Genomic DNA, 16,767 nt, shown 5'->3' on the forward strand with positions numbered 1-16,767 from the left:
CCGTGTCCAGTGTTTGTCTTCTGAGGAGGTTGGAGTGGTTTTTCGCTGTGGTGCGTCGGAACTGTCAATCAATGAGCCGTGCACCATATCCTGTTCTTATGAGGGCATCTTTCAGCGTCTGGAGGTGTCTGTTGCTATCCTCCTCAACTGAGCAGATCCTGTGTATATGGAGGGCGTGTCCGTAGGGGATAGCTTCTTCAACGTGTTTAGAGTGGAAGCTGGAGAAGTAGAGCATCGTGAGGTTATCTGTGGGCTTGCGGTACAGTGAGGTGCTGAGGTGACCATCCTTAATGGAGATGCGTGTGTCCAAAAATGCAACCTTTTACATTACCACGGAATAGAATTATAGAAGGCCCACACTGCAAAAGGATGCCACTCGGCCCATCCAGTCTGCACCAACTCTCTACAGACCATCTTACCCAGGCCTTACCCATCTCTGTAACTCCATATATTTATCCCGCTAATCCTTATCGCTACACATCTTTGGACACTAAGGGGCAATTTAGCACGTCTAATCCAAGTAACCTACAAATTTTTGGATTGTGGGAGGAAACTGGAGGGAACCCAGGCAGACATAGGGAGAACAAGCTAACTTAACACAGTCACTCAAAGCTGGAATTGAACCCAGGTCCCTGGAGCTGTGAGGCAGCAGTGCTAACCATTGTGCCAGCGTGCAACCCATATTATATCCCCTCGTGCCTCACTCCCCAAGAAATAGTTTCTCTTTATCCATCCTATTAAATTTTTTCCAACATTTTAAATGATGTGATCAGATCAACCCTCAATCGCAAGAGTCAAGGGATGAAACAGTTACATTGATTTTCTCAATGCCCCAGATCAAAATCAATTTTTTAAAGCAAATATTTGCGCTGAGTGTGGGACGATGTGGGGAAAGTATAGTTATTGCCTTTTCCTTGCTCCCTGTAGATGGTGCTATTGAGACATCTTCTTGACCGCAGCAGCCCTTACCAGGGTAGTAATCCAACAAGCGTGTTACTTCGTACAGCCAGTCCCTCAGCAAGAGCACATTCAGCTCAAGAGATGTCAAAGTTTAAAAGCAAATAACGTTCAGCATTGGGGCGGCACGGTAGCACAGTGGTTAGCACTGATGCTTCACAGCTCCATGGGACCTGGGTTCAATTCCCGGCTTAGGTCACTGTCTGCGTGAAGTTTGCACATTCTCCTTGTGTCTGCGTGGATTTCCTCCGGGTGTTCCGGTTTCCTCTCACAATCCAAAGATGTGCGGGTTAGGTTGATTGGCCGTGCTAAAAATTGCCCTTAGTGTCATGAAATGTGTAGGCTAGAAGGGTTAGTGGCTAGGATATGGGGGTAGGGACTGGATGGGATTGTGGTTGGTGCAGACTTGATGGGCCAAATGGTCTCTTCCTGTACTGTAGGATTTCTATGATTCCTATGAAAAGGCAATAGGCAATTTTCACAGGACATTGAAAGCCAGATATACACACACACAGAGTTACTTCTTTCAATTTTATTTTAAAATACATCATTTATAAATTATCTGAAAGAAATATTACAAAATATTTCAAATTCTCATGGCAGGAAAATGCAATAATATTCACATTCTCTAGCGATCAAGATGTAGTCTGAGGTGCTTCAACATGGTAATGAGAACATTACAAACATTTCAATATTTCCATTATAGACAGCACAGTTTTTTCAAATTATATATATATCTGTCATGTTGCACTCTGAGATGCTTGAACCAAGTTATGTACAGTTAGGATTAAGCACACAGTCTGAAGTGTTTTACCCCAATTACCAGACCCTTGGTGTACATTGGCTGAAAGGTCTTATACAGTGGCCCTTCCCCCCACTACATCTTGGCAGTGTGTCATGAGACAGCTAACAAAGCCAATAGACTATATAATGGGTGTGCATGTACAAACTGCAAATAATACCTATGGACTTGGAGCCCTTGAAAATGAAAGTGCCCCTACATTCCTTGCACATGCTAATCCCAGGGAACTGTTTGGGTTGCTTTCGTAGCCTAAGACTAAGATGAAATGCACTCTTGGAACACTGTCACCTGCAAGTTTCCCTCCACCATTGCTTCCTCAATTGCAAAGCAAAAAAAAACCCATGACCCAATTTAGCGTTAACCAAACAGTCCAACATATAGTCCAAGATCAACATTTTAAAAGAAATTAAAACACAGTTGATATTTCATTTAAAACACCAAATGAAGTGAAAAAAATTCACAATGTTTATATCTGGTAAAAAGAAATGTTGAAGAAAAATAGCCGTATTTGGAATATAGTGTTCAATTCTGGGCACCACACTACCAGGAGGATGTGGAGGCTTTGGAGAGGATACAAAGAAGATTTACCAGATGTTGCTTGGTATGGAGGGCATTAGCGATGAGCAGAGGTTGGAGAAACTAGATTTGTTCTCGCTGAAATGATAGATGTTGTAGGGATACCTGACAGAAGTCTACAAGATTATGAGGGGCACGGATGGAGCAAATAATCAGAAGCTTTTTCCCAGTGTGAAGAAGTCAATTACTGGGGGGGCATAGGTTTAAGGTGCGAGGGGCAAGGTTTAAAGGAAATGCCAGAGGGATCGAGTTTAAAAACAGCGAGGTTAATTTGCAGCTGTAGAAGTTGCTGGTGATACCATACCGGGAGTACTGTGTAAAGTTTTGGCCTCCTTACTTGGGAAAGGACATACTGGCATTGGAGGGGTGCAGAGGAGATTCATTAGGTTGATTCTGGAGTTGAGAGGGTTGGCTTGTGGGGAGAGACTGAGTGGGCTGGGGCTATACTCATTGGAATTCAGAAGAATGAGGGGAGAAACATATAAGATTTTGAAGGAAATAAATAAGATAGAAGCAGGGGAGTTGTTTCCACTGGCAGGTGAAACTAGAACTAGGGGGTATGGCCTCAAAATAAGGGGGACCAGATTTAGGACTGAGTTGAGGAGGAAATTCTTCAAAGGGTTGTGAATCTGTGGAATTCCTTGCCCAGTGAAGCAGTTGAGGCCAACTCATTGAATGTTCTTAAGGTAAGAATAGATAAATTTTTGAACAGTAAAGGAATTAAGGGTTATGGTGAGTGGGTGGATAAGTGGAGCTGAGTCCACGAAAAGATAGCCATGATCTTATTGAATGGCGGAGCAGGCTTGAGGGGCCAGATGGCCTACTCCTGCTCCAAGTTATGTCCTTATGTACGTCTTTTTATGCAGAGAGTGGTGAGTGCTTAGAACTCGCTGCCGGAGTAGGTAGTAGAAGCAGATAAGGCAGTGACTTTGAGGGGGCGATTTGACAAAGACATAAATAGGATGGGCATAGAAGGATATGGTTCCCTGGAAGGGTAGATAGATTTTAGTTCAGTCAGGCAAGCACGATCAGTGCAGGCTTGGAGTGCCGAAGGGACTGTTGCTGTGTTGTAATTTTCTTTGTTCAAACATTATCTTTCCAATTTTTTTATGATGTGGAGATGCCGGCGTTGGACTGGGGTAAATACAGTAAGAAGTTTCACAACGCCAGGTGAAAGTCCAACAGGTTTATTTGGTAGCATTTCCAAAAGTAGTGATGTTTGCTACCAAATAAACCTGTTGGACTTTAAACTGACGTTGTGAGACTTCTTACTCCAATTTTTTTGATCCAGAGTTGAACACAGCAATATCCTGGAATTTGAGCTTCAGCCGCCAGGAGGCTCCTATGCTGGAGGTCACCCTTTCCACGGCCCATCTTGGCCGTGCTGCTCTTCACGGCACGCTGGGAGTCGTAGTCCCGTGGCCTGAAGGGAACTACAACTCACGGCTCGTGGGGAGGGTGGGGCTTGGTGCACGCAGCCGCAGTGCTAGGGCGTCGGGAAGGTTTGTTGTCGACGTGGGGAAGTCGGCAGGTGCGGTGGTTATGAAGTGAGGCGGAGCAGGGCCAACATTTCCGCCACCTCCCCTTTCCAGCCCACCATGTGGCTCAAACCCGAGGAAGTGCTGCTGAAGAATGCCCTGAAGCTATGGCTGACGGAGAAAACGCACAAATACTTTGTCCTGCAGCGTCGCCGAGGCTACGGGGAAGGCGGTGGCGGACTAACGGGTAAAGTTCAGGGGGAGGAGGAGAAACCGCCGGCCAACGCGCAGCCGCAGTACGAGGAAAGGTGTCAGTCGTCGGGCAGTGCGCATGCGCAGTGAGAAGAGCGGTGCCCGCTGCCACGCAGCGCGCAGTCGCAGTGCTGGCCGCCGCGCAGAGCGCAAGTGTAGAGTTGGGAAGAATGCCGGCTAGCGGGCAATGCGCAGTCGCGTAAGTGCGGGGAGTGCCGGCGGCCGGCTGTTATGCTCTTGTGAAGAGAGAATATAAAAAACGCATTCCTGCGCTCAGACTCCGGTGTAGGCAAAGTTTAACTAATACATGAAGAAACTTTGTTAACCATCCCTTTGGCTTTTTCTGTTTATTAATTATATTTTGCCATTTAATTGACTGTCACTTGCCATTAATTGGTTTGATATTTAATTATTGATGTCTATTAGTTGCCTGACATTTAACCGTCTGACATTTAATAACTTGTATGTCGTTGTTTTGTCGTCTGTGACTTTGGCATTTACTTTCTGTTTAATTGTCTCATTATTCCTGTCATTTTTTTTAGATTTATGAGCTTTCTGGTGGTTACACCTGACATTTTAAATTTTAGCCATTTATTCAATTTGTCTGCTGTTTATTACTTTGCCATGTAATTATTTACCTGTTAATTTACTGTTTGTTTTGTTTTATTTGTATGTTTGCTATTTTTCTGTTTGGCCAGGCATGGTACCACAATGGTTGGCACTGCTGCTTCTCAGCGCCAGGGACCTGGGATTGATTCCCATTTTGGGTCACTGTCTGTGTGGAGTCTGCACAATCTGCTTGTGTCTGTGTGGTGCTCTGGTTTCCTCCCACAGACTGAATGATGTACTGGTTAGGTGCATTGGCCCTGCTGAATTCTGCCTCAATGCACTAGAACGGGCACCAGAGTGTGGGGGCTAGGGGATTTTCGGTAACTTCATTGCAGTGTTAATATAAGCCTATTCGTGACACGAATAAACTGAAAATTTAACCTTAAAACCTTTTTCCACCCTCATGTACACCACTGCAGCTTCCAGAGGCCTGAAATTCACCACCCATGGTGTGTGAATCAGCTCTCCTCCTGTGACTGAGGATCGGGTGTTTGCTTGTGCACTCTGTCTCTCTCCTCCTCTCCTCACCTTGCCACAGCACTGAAAATCGGTACTGTCAGTACTGCAACATGCTTTTTGACTTGTTACTCCGCCTTGCACTTTCAGTGTACCTTTTGGGGGTTGTTTTGTTTCCCACTTTGACAAGCTTTGAATATATAAGTAGGAAGGTCTTGCTGCAACTGTATAGGGCATTGGTGAGGCCGCAGCTGGAGTACTGTGTGCAGTTTTGGGCGCCGTACTTACGCAAGGATATTTTGGCCTTGGAGGGAGTGCAGAGGAGGTTTACTAGGCTGATGCCGGAGTTGAGGGGGTTGAGCTATGAGGAGAGGCTGAATAAACTAGGCTTGTACTCATTAGAGTTTAGAAGAATGAGGGGAGATCTCATTGAGACGTATAAGATGATGAATGGGATGGGTAGGATAGAGGTGGAGAGACTCTTCCCGCTCAGAAAGGATAATAGGACTAGGGGGCACAGCCTCAAGATAAAGGGGGGGCAGTTCAGAACGGAGTTGAGGAGGAACTTCTTCACTCAAAGGGTAGTGAATCTCTGGAATTCTCTGCCCGTTGAAGTGGTGGAGGCTACCTCGCTAAATATTTTTAAGACGCGGGTTGATGGGTTTTTGATAAGAGAGGGGATTAAGGGTTATGGGGAGATGGCGGGAATGTGGAACTGAGCCATGACAGATCAGCCATGATCTTATTGAATGGCAGGGCAGGCTCGAAGGGCTAGATGGCCTACTCCTGCTCCTATTTCTTATGTTCTTATGTTCTTAAGCTGTTGTTCATGCTCCAGGATTTTTCTATACTTTTTTGTTTTGCCTTTTTGTTAGTATGGAATAAATCTCAAGTGCAGTCAAATCTAAAATGAATGGAAATTGCAAAATAAGTTTCATTTACTGTCATCTTGCAGTTTTGTGTGAGATGGGGAGGATTTATTTTGTACTATTGCCTGTTTGACAACATTTGTACCTTGAAATTCACAAACTTTGAGATTTCATTGGGCAGTTTACACTTTATTCTATATGTTTGGTGTGATGCTGGGGGATTGGGTTAGTGCACTAAATATTTTCACTTCATGGAGCGTGGGGATAGAATTCTGCCCAGCTCATAGGATGAAATCCCTGGTTTCCTTCTGGTTGTGTGTGCAATGTCATGGTGTATGTCTGGCAATGTCATCCAGGCCACATGGCTGACTGATATGGGATATGGTACAATAGACTGTTGGGTGCATCCCCTCTTCCACCATTAGACAGAAGTGCGCAGTCTCGCCTTTCATTGTTAATTTTAAAAACATGCTCTTAAGGCCAGCTTCTAACAATACCTTATTTCTCGAAATGGATTTCACATTATGCTGCACTTTCTTTATAAATCAATACAAACTGATCTTGCATAGACTGCATGATTCTGGCAAGATTAATGAAAACGTAAACAAAAATTAAAATACTCCCAGAAATTGAGGCATATGTTGGTAAATCAATGATTGACATTCCAGGCAGTTATAATATAAAGAATTCAGTATATCTCTAACTGTTCTGGTGTAGTTAAAATAGAGTTGAAGCAGAGGTGTTTTTTTCCTTTGCTGACATAATATTGTTGTTACGTGGCCCATTAAAGGATCTAGTGAGAGCTTCCCATTGTCTTGATTGAACCTTTCTCGCACAACTGAAAAGTCTAATACTAAGGGGCATGCACTTAAGGTGAAAGGGGACAATTTCTAAGGAAATGTGAGGGGCAAGTTTTTCAGAGTAGTAGGTGCTTTGAACGCACTGCCAGGAGTGTTAGCGCAAGCAGATGCGATAGGGACGTTTTAAGGGGCTTTTAGGTAAGCACGTGAATATGCAAGAAGTAGAGGGATATGGACCAAGGGCAGGCAGAAAGGATTAGTTTAATTTGGCGTCATATTCGGCATAATATTGTGGGCCACAGAGCCTATTCTTGTGCTGTGCTGTTTGATGTTCTATGTTTTATTCCCTGGAAGTAAGCTAAGCATAACTGGTAGCTTTCTTGCCCACCGAACAGAACGTCGGTGCACGTCAGTACTTTTGAAAGGGGAAAGGGAAGAAATTAAGAAGTTGGGAATTACTACTAATATGCTAACCGTTTCTGCATTTTGACTGCTGTATTCATCTGGCTCTGCAGCATTATTGGAGTCCAGACTTTTTTTTAAGAACATCAGATTTAATGGCGCTGATCTTCTGTTTTGGAGCGTTGTTCATTGCCTTGGTATTTTTAAAATTTCAATATTACTTTGTGTTTCTCTTGAGATAACTGTGCCTGTATTGACTGGATATCTTCAAACTTTCCTTTTGATAGTCTTTAAATAAATTCTTGCTCAAAATGAGTGTCATGAAGACGATGACTGTATCCTAAAGAGCATCGCACAACATCTGTGGAGCCCTTGCCGTTTCATCAAACTCTCACTTTAGCTAAATTTCTGGTTCTTTTGAAAATGGACGACTTGGAATTTACACAGCAATTAAATAAGCTCAACACACGTGCTGGCTGGGTGCGTTGGCCATGCTAAATTTCTCTTAGTATATCCGAACAGGTGCTGGGATTTTCACAGTAAATTCATTGCAGTGTTAATGTAAGCCTACTTGTGACGTAATGAATAAACTTTAATACATGTATAAAAGATATTAGTGAGTAGAATGTTACAGAATAGAAATGGGCCATGTAGTGCAGCTGATCTGTTTATGCTCCACATCTTACTTCATCTCACCTTATCAATATCGGTTACTATTCCTTTCTGCTTTTTCTAACTTAAATGCAAAAATGAACTACTGCATCTGAGTTTGGCTGGTCATCGAGTGCCTCCAAAGCAAATCTTCCATGGAGAGGTTGAGTTCAGTGCGCTTTTATTGACAGTCAAAGAAAGGGGTGCTGCTACAGGCTGCTCTGATATTATCACTTAGGAGTTTAGGTACACTAAGGAGCAATCACTGAAGATCACAACTCAAATTAAAAAAAAACAACCATCCTCGAAAGCAAGGGCATATCAAAGGCAGAAAGAAAATTCTGAACTGGGAACTTGTCCAAAACTCAATCATCTGCGATATGCTGTCCTATTTGCAGCAGAATCTAGCAGGTGCAGATTGGCCTAAGCAGTCCACCTACGGACCACTTACCAGATGATGAGCACGTTAGTCCCTCGCTAAATATTTTTAAGACGCGGGTTGATGGGTTTTTGATAAGCGAGGGGATTAAGGGTTATGGGGAGAGGGCGGGAATGTGGAACTGAGACACGACAGATCAGCCATGATCTTATTGAATGGCGGGGCAGGCTCGAAGGGCTGGATGGCCTACTCCTGCTCCTATTTCTTATGCTCTTAAGAGAGGATGACCACGAACAAGACTCTATGATAGAGACTTCCACATTCTCACCGCTGCCTGCATAACAAATTTTTTCCTGAATTGCTCACAGGAATATTAGTGACTATCATGTATTTATGGTCATTAGTTTTCACTTCCCTGGAAATGCAATGCTTCCAATGTTTACCATATTGAAACTGCTTCATAATTTTAAAGACCTATATATTCATCTCTCAATCTCTTCTGAGGAAAAAGAGCCCCAGCCTGTACAATCTTTGGGTTACTGATTTTTAATAATTGTGAAAATTTCTTTCATAGTTTATTTGGAATCTAACTTTCAGCAATATTATTTCTGGATTTGAAGTCAGTATTAATAAGAACATAAGAAATAGGAGCAGGAGTAGGCCATCTAGCCCTTCGAGCCTGCCCCGCCATTCAATAAGATCATGGCTGATCTGTCGTGGCTCAGTTCCACTTTCCCGCCCTCTCCCCATAACCCTTAATCCCCTCTCTTATCAAGAACCCATCAACCCGCGTCTTAAAAATATTTAGCGAGGTAGCCTCCACCACTTCAACGGGCAGAGAATTTCAGAGATTCACCACCCTTTGAGTGAAGAAGTTCCTCCTCAACTCCGTTCTGAACTGCCCCCCCTTTATCTTGAGGCTGTGCCCCCTAGTCCTACTGTCCTTTGAGTGGGAAGAGCCTCTCCACCTCTATCCTATCCATCCCATTCATCATCTTATACGTCTCAATGAGATCTCCCCTCATTCTTCTAAACTCTAACGAGTACAAGCCTAGTTTAGAACATAGAACACTACAGCACAAACAGGCCCTTCGGCCCACGAGTTGCGCCGATCACATCAACACCTATCTATAACCCCCAATCCCATAAAACCCCATATACTCATCCAGAAGTCTTTTAAAAGACCCCAGCGAGTTCGCCTCCACCACCACTGACGACAGCCGATTCCACTCACTCACCACCCTCTGAGTGAAAAACTTACCCCTAACATCACTTCTGTACTTTCCTCCCCGCACCTTAAATCTGTGTCCTCTTGTAGCGACCATTTCAGCCCGGGGAAATAGCCTCTGAGAATCCACCCTATCCATTCCTCTCAACATTTTATAAACCTCTATCAGGTCGCCTCTCAACCTTCGTCTCTCCAGGGAAAAGAGACCCAGCTCCCTCAACCTAACTTCATAAGGCATGCCTCCCAGTCCAGGCAACATCCTTGTAAATCTCCTCTGTACCCTTTCAATAGCTTCTACGTCTTTCCTATACTGAGGCGACCAGAACTGCGCACAGTACTCCAAATGAGGCCTGACAAGGGTCTTATAAAGTTGCAGCATTACCTCCCGACTCCTAAACTCAATCCCTCGATTAATGAAGGCCAGTACACCATACACCTTCTTGACCACCTCTTCCACCTGCAAGGCCGATTTAAGAGTCCTGTGGACCCGGACCCGGACCCCAAGATCCTTCTGCTCTTCAACACTACTAAGACTCCTGCCCTTGATAGTGTACTTGTTCATCCTGTTGGTTCTGCCAAAATGGACGACTACGCATTTATCTGCGTTGAAGTCCATCTGCCACTTCTCCGCCCAGTCCTGCATCCTATTTATGTCCTGCTGCAACTTTTGACATCCTTCCAGACCATCCACAACACCACCGACCTTCGTGTCATCAGCGAACTAACTTACCCATCCCTCCACTTCCTCATCCAGGTCATTTATGAAAATGACAAACAGCAAGGGTCCTAGAACAGATCCCTGGGGCACTCCACTGGTGACTGACCTCCATTCAGAAAAAGACCCATCCACAACCACTCTCTGCCTTCTGCAGGCAAGCCAGTTCTGGATCCACAAGGCCAAAGGCCCTTGGATCCCATGCCCTCTCACCTTCTGAAGAAGTCTTGCATGGGGGACCTTATCAAACGCCTTGCTGAAGTCCATGTACACCACGTCCACGGCACTTCCTTCGTCAATGTGTTCAGTCACATTATCGAAGAACTCAACTAGGCTTGTAAGGCACGACCTGCCCTTGACAAATCCATGCTGACTATTCCTGATCATGTCAAACCTCTCCAAATGCTCATAAATCTTGTCCTTCAGAAGCCTCTCCATCAGCTTACCAACCACTGAGGTCAGACTCACCGGTCGGTAATTTCCCGGGCTATCTCTGTTCCCTTTCTTGAAAATAGGGACCACATCCGCAATCCTCCAAGCTTCCGGAACCTCTCCCATCTCCATTGACGACGCAAAGATCATCGCCGGGGCTCTGCAATCACATCCCTCGCCTCCCACAGTATCCTGGGGTATATCCCATCTGGTCCCGGCGACTTATCTATCTTGATAGAATTCAAAAGTTCTAACACATCCTCCACCTTAATATCCACAAACTCAATCTTTTCCATCTGCTGCAAATCCGTAGCAAAATCTCCCAGATCAGCTTCCACCGTGAATACTGAGGCAAAGTACTCATTAAGCACCTCTGCCATTTCTTCTGGTTCCACACAGACCTTTCCCCCTTCACCTTTTATAGGTCCTATCCCTTCTCTTCTCATCCTTTTACCTTTCACATATTTATAGAAGGCCTTGGGATTCTCCTTAATCTTACCCGCCAAGGTCTTGTCATGACTCCTTCTGGCTCTCCTAATTTCCCTTTTAAGCTCCTTTCTACAGTCCTTATACTCCTCAAGATCCTTAACCTCTCCTAGTTCCCGGAACCTTTTGTACACCTTCCCTTTCCTCCTGACTAGGTTCAACACAGCCTTCGTGCACCACGGTTCCCGCGACCTACCAAAACCCCCTTGTCTCATCGGAATGTTGTCATGCATAGCTCCAGACAAACATTCCTTGAATATCCGCCACCTTCCTTCGGTACTTTTCCCTAAGAACGCCTCCTTCCAGTTTATTTGTCCAAGTAACTTCCTGACTTCTTCGTATCTCCCCTTACTCCAGAGTATTCAGCCTCTCCTCATAGCTCAACCCCCTCAACTCCGGCATCAGCCTAGTAAACCTCCTCTGCGCTTCCTCCAAGGCCAAAATATCCTTGCGTAAGTACGGCGCCCAAAACTGAGCACAGTACTCCAGCTGCGGCCTCACCAATGCCCTATACAGCCGCAGCAAGACCTCCCTACTTTATATTCAATCCCCCTCGCTATGAAGGCCAGCATCCCATTCGCCTTCCTGACCACCTGCTGCACCTGCAAGCTGGGTTTTTGCGACTCATGCACGAGGACCCCGAGGTCCCTCTGCACCGTCGCCTGCTGCAGTTTTTCGCGGATATTTGATTGAAAACCTGGTAATTTCTTGGCTATAAATACAATTTAAACAAGCTTTGAGTTAATTATAGTTAAAAGCTAATTTATGTTTGTCTTACAAGATTAGAGGGAGAAGTGTAAACATTAAACAAAGAATGACCCATCTGTAGGCTTGTAATGGAGCCAGCAGATCTGTCCTCATTTCAGTGAAGATTTATATATATAATTGTTTCCAGACGAGAAGATGCTAAAAGCAGCTTTGTAAGCATTGGGTTTCTTCATGGATCTGGAGAAATGGCATAGAATTCCATTAGCAGTACAAATTATTCATGTGGCTTACAGAATCAGAGTTGTGTTGATGGTGCAATAATTTGTGCTTATTTCTCTTTGAGACTCTCCCAAAGCATTGCTTATCGCTATAGAGACAAACTGTGGGTAGAAGGTTCTTTGCTTTGCTTGTATGATAGCAAGCAATTCCGTTTGGGAGGAGTTGAAGGAAATTACAGCTTTGCTTTGGTGCAGACTGCATTGAGAGCCAGTAGGTGCAGATAGTCATGAGGCCTGCACTTCAAGCAGAGAAAATATCAACTGCTCCACTCATCATGTGGTAAGTGGTTGGGGCTCTATATCACTTTGGATTGTGAGAGGGGAAAGCTGCTAAAAAGAATTTGCTTTAGCTTGCAGCTAGTGGAAGAAGTCTATAGTGATCTATAGTGACACCTGCTGAAAGAATTGTTCTTTCCTCCGTAAAATTGTGATGTAAATCCAGAGTCAGCAATGTAGCAAGAGACTACATGGATATGATAGTGACTCTTTCCTTCATTCGGGAGTCAGGTTGAGCCCTAATACTGGATTTGCTGCAAAATTTCATGGCAAAGAAATAAAGACTTGCACCTTTATGGAACGAATTTGTGTGTTTGTTTTGTTCTCCATTGGTTTCAATCCAGTATCAGATTCATAAAAATCTAATGCTGCTATGCGCTGGGGGTCTTGAGCCCACTCTCACTATATGTGAGAACACCAACTGGGGCTTATGTGAACCTGATTTACATTTATTTGAATATATTTCTGTATTACTAGCATGCCCCCTCGCCAGATATTGACCCCTCACTCCCTCCCCACGACAAAAGTGTTTATAGTCCCCATGGGAGAAGGACATGACTCGACACTGCCCTGGCAGAGTGTTTTAGTCGGTGGGGGTATGAGGTGGGATTGAATGCTGGCACTGATCAGGTGGAGCGAGCCCCAGAGACCTCCATGGTGGGATGGGATTGGGAGGAGTTTTGATTGGGGTACCCTTTCAACATGCTGTCCTGATCTCTGCTCCCCCCACTGCATGACACCATGAAACTCACCCTGTGGCAAGATTTAGAGAGAGAACCAATCTATTATTCTGTAGTGAAACGCACATATTTTCTCACCAGAAACAACACTCTTGCTTTTTTTGGTAAGATTTCGCCCATAGTTTTCAAAATTAAGGTCACAAGCTTTAACTTTTCTCTCAACTGTAGTCTGGTGTAATTCAACTGAGCATGTAATGTGAAATGTGTATGACTTGATGAATGATATGTTAACTGAGGTACAAAAATGTGCTTTTGGTTCCTGCAGGCCTCCTTGTTGGGACACTTGACACAGTGTTTGATTCAACTTCTAAAGTAGCTCCATATCGCATCTTGCATCAAACACCAGAATCCCAAGTCTATTGGTCCATTGCATGTGGTAAGTTAAACTTTTATTGTGTAAGTTATTAATGGCTAAGGTCATCTTTCATCATCAATAGAACCATAGAAAATTACAGCTCAGAAACAGGCCTTTTGGTCCTTCTTGTCTGTGCTGAACCATTTTTTTGCCTAGTCCCACTGACCCGCACTTGGACCTTATCCCTCCACAGCCCTCTCATCCATGAACCTGTCCAAGTTTTTCTTAAATGTTAAGTGACCCTGCATTTACCACTTTATCCGACAGCTCATTCCACACTCCCGCCACACTCTGCGTGAAGAATTCCACCACCACCACCAACCCCCCCCCCCCCCCCCCAAATATTCCCTTTATACTTTTCTCCTTTCACCCTTAACTCATGCCCTCTGGGTTTTTTCTCCTTTAGCCTCAGTGGAAAAAGCCTGCTTGCATTCACTTTATCTATACCCATCAAAATGTTATACACCTCTATCAGATCTCCCCTCATTCTTCTATGCTCTAGGGAATAAAGTCCTAACCCATTCAATCTCTCTCTGTAACTCAGCTTCTCAAGTCCCGGCAACATCCTCGTGAACCTTCTCTGCACTCTGTCAACCTTATTTACGTCCTTCCTGTAACTAGGTGACCAAAACCGTACACAATACTCTAAATTCAGCCTCACCAGTGCCTTATACAACCTTACCATAACAGTCCAACTTTTATACTCTGATTTATAAAGGCCAGTGTACCAAAAGCACTCTTTACAACCCTATCCACCTGTGACATCACTTTTAGGGAATTTTGTACCTGTATTCCCTGATCCTTCTGTTCAACTGCACTCTTTAGAGTCCTACCATGTACCCTATACGTTCTACTTTGCTTTGTCCTTCCAAAGTGCAATACCTCACACTTGTCTACGTTAAATTCCATTTACCATTTTTCAGCCCATTTTTCTAGTTAGTCCAAATCCCTCTGGAAGCTTTGAAAACCTTTCTCACTGTCCACTACACCTCCAATCTTTGTATCATCAGCAAATTTGCTGATCTAATTTATCACATTATCATCCAGATCATTGATATAGATGACAACCAACAATGGACCCAACACCAATCCCTGCGGCACACCACGAGTCGCAGGCCTCCACTCAGAGAAGCAATCCTCCACAACCACTCTGTGGCTTCTTCCACTGAAAAAAGTCTGACAACACCAGGTTTTAATCCAACCGATTTATTTGATAGTAAACGCACAAGCTTTCGGGGTTAGTCCCTTCGTCAGGTGAATGGAGAGTTCTGGCCTCAGACAGAGCATATAAAGCACAGACTGTTTAGAGATTACTGATTAGAATGCGAATCCTTACACCTAACCTGATGTTCAAGACATGAAGTGGTTGACAATGTGAGTGGAAGGAGCACTGATCACAGGTTAAAGAGACAATACACATCTCTTTAACCTGTGATCAGTGCTCCTTCCACTCACATTGTCAACCACTTCAGGTCTTGAACAGCAGGTTAGGTGTAAGGATTCGCATTCTAATCAGTAATCTCTAAACAGTCTGTGCTTTATATGCTCTGTCTGAGGCCAGAACTCTCCATTCACCTGACGAAGGGACTAACCCCGAAAGCTTGTGCGTTTACTATCAAATAAATCGGTTGGATTAAAACCTGGTGTTGTCAGACTTTTTACTGTGTTTACACCAGTCCAACGCTGGCATACCCACATCATTCTTCCACTGAGCCAGTGTCTAATCCAAGTAATTACCTTCCCATGTATACCTAGCAACTGAGCCTTCCTAACTAACATCCCATGAGGATCCTTATCAAAGGCCTTGCTGAAATCCAGGTAGACAACATCCACCGTCTTATCCACTTTCCTGTTAACCTCCTTGAAAAACTCTAATAGATTGGTCAAACGTGACCTACCATGCACAAAGCCATGTTGACTCTCCCTAATAAATCATTGGGGATTTATAGTACTTGTCAGATGAATGCATATTAATTCATTGCATTATGCAAAGTTCAACGTAACACAAAAGTAGAGCCTCGTTAAAAGCTTTAAACATTGTTTCTTGCTTTAAGAGATTTTTTTTAAATGCTATCCTGTTGCAACATTTTCCCTAAAGCGCCATGTGCTTTTGTCCAGAAACATGTAAGCCTTATAGACCCACAACTTTAAAGGGATTTCATGTAATCTTCACACCTGCCTCGATTTGGTTCTTTTGCTAATTAGTTCAATCTGTGTTCTGTGATTACTCATCCTCCTGCCACTGGAAACTTTACTTCTCACTCTTCGCTCCATCACAATCACTCAATTTTGAAAACTGTTAACCTTCTCTGCTGTGATGGGAAATGATTCATTTTCCTTTACACAATTTAAGACCCTGTTTGGAGGGATTCCAAAAATATTGAAACATCTTCACTGTTAACTTGACATTTCATTGTTTGATAAACAGGAAGAAAGGGACAAATTTGCATTTCTATCCTCAGGATTTCCCATGTGTTTCACTGCTAATCAGGTACTTTGAAGTATCATTGCTATTATAACGTAGACAAACTATTGGCTTCACAGTTATAATGCAGGACACATAAGAACATAAATGGGAGCAGGAGTAGGCCTTCGAGCCTGCCCCACCATTCAATAAGATCATGGCTGATCTGAAGTGGATCAGTTCCACTTTCCCGCTTTCTCCCCATAATTAATTCCCTTGTCTGTCACAAACCTATCTACCTGTGACTTAAATATATTTAGCGAGGTAGCCTCCATCACTTCAACAGGCAGAGAATTCCAGAGATTCACCACCCTTTGAGTAAAGAAGTTCCTCCTCAACACCAATGATAGAATTTGATCACACAGCAATCTTTCTTCAGTTTTATCATCTTTCAATCCACATGCCAATCAATAGCTGTGGTATCGCACGTGGAGTCAGGCCAAGTAGTGTCTCAGTGAAGCAGTGTTGGTGGATTGGGGATAATTGGACCAGACTGTGCAGATGTAATACAATTCTCACTGAAACTTTGTATTCTCTCCTTGCTGCCCTTGTATAATTGATTTGGTACTATTTATAGTTAAACAGTATTAAAAGTTAGGCAGAGAAATTATTTGTGGTGCAGGTGTTTCTTCTTGACTAACATTAAACTATAACAACTGAGTGTAATTACAATGTGACATGCTTACATAGGCTATGTTCTTTGTAAGTGCAAAGAGGAATTTAAAATGGAAGTTCAGGTGGCAAAAATGTTACAGTGGGAGGGAAAGTTAGGCAGGAAGTAAATACAGATTTTTTTGGATAATATAGATGGATACTTCAGATTTGATTAGTATTCCAATTTCTCCTGTCAGAAG

General features: G+C 43.7%; 1 protein-coding gene across 1 annotated transcript in view; it reads left to right on the forward strand.

Moving 5' to 3' along the window:
- Nucleotides 1-3,834: 3,834 nt before the first annotated feature.
- The window catches only part of tbc1d8b (TBC1 domain family member 8B), a 68,857-nt gene continuing 55,924 nt past the window's right edge, over nucleotides 3,835-16,767 (forward strand). The window contains exons 1-2 of the mRNA XM_080187829.1: nucleotides 3,835-4,060; nucleotides 13,360-13,470. Coding sequence (XP_080043955.1) covers nucleotides 3,934-4,060; nucleotides 13,360-13,470 — 238 coding nt within the window. The 5' untranslated portion in view covers nucleotides 3,835-3,933. The remainder of the gene's footprint in view (nucleotides 4,061-13,359; nucleotides 13,471-16,767) is intronic.

This window comes from Carcharhinus amblyrhynchos, chromosome 4 (genome assembly GCF_965287045.1).
Source record: "Carcharhinus amblyrhynchos chromosome 4, sCarAmb.v2.hapA, whole genome shotgun sequence".
NCBI lineage: Eukaryota > Metazoa > Chordata > Chondrichthyes > Carcharhiniformes > Carcharhinidae > Carcharhinus > Carcharhinus amblyrhynchos.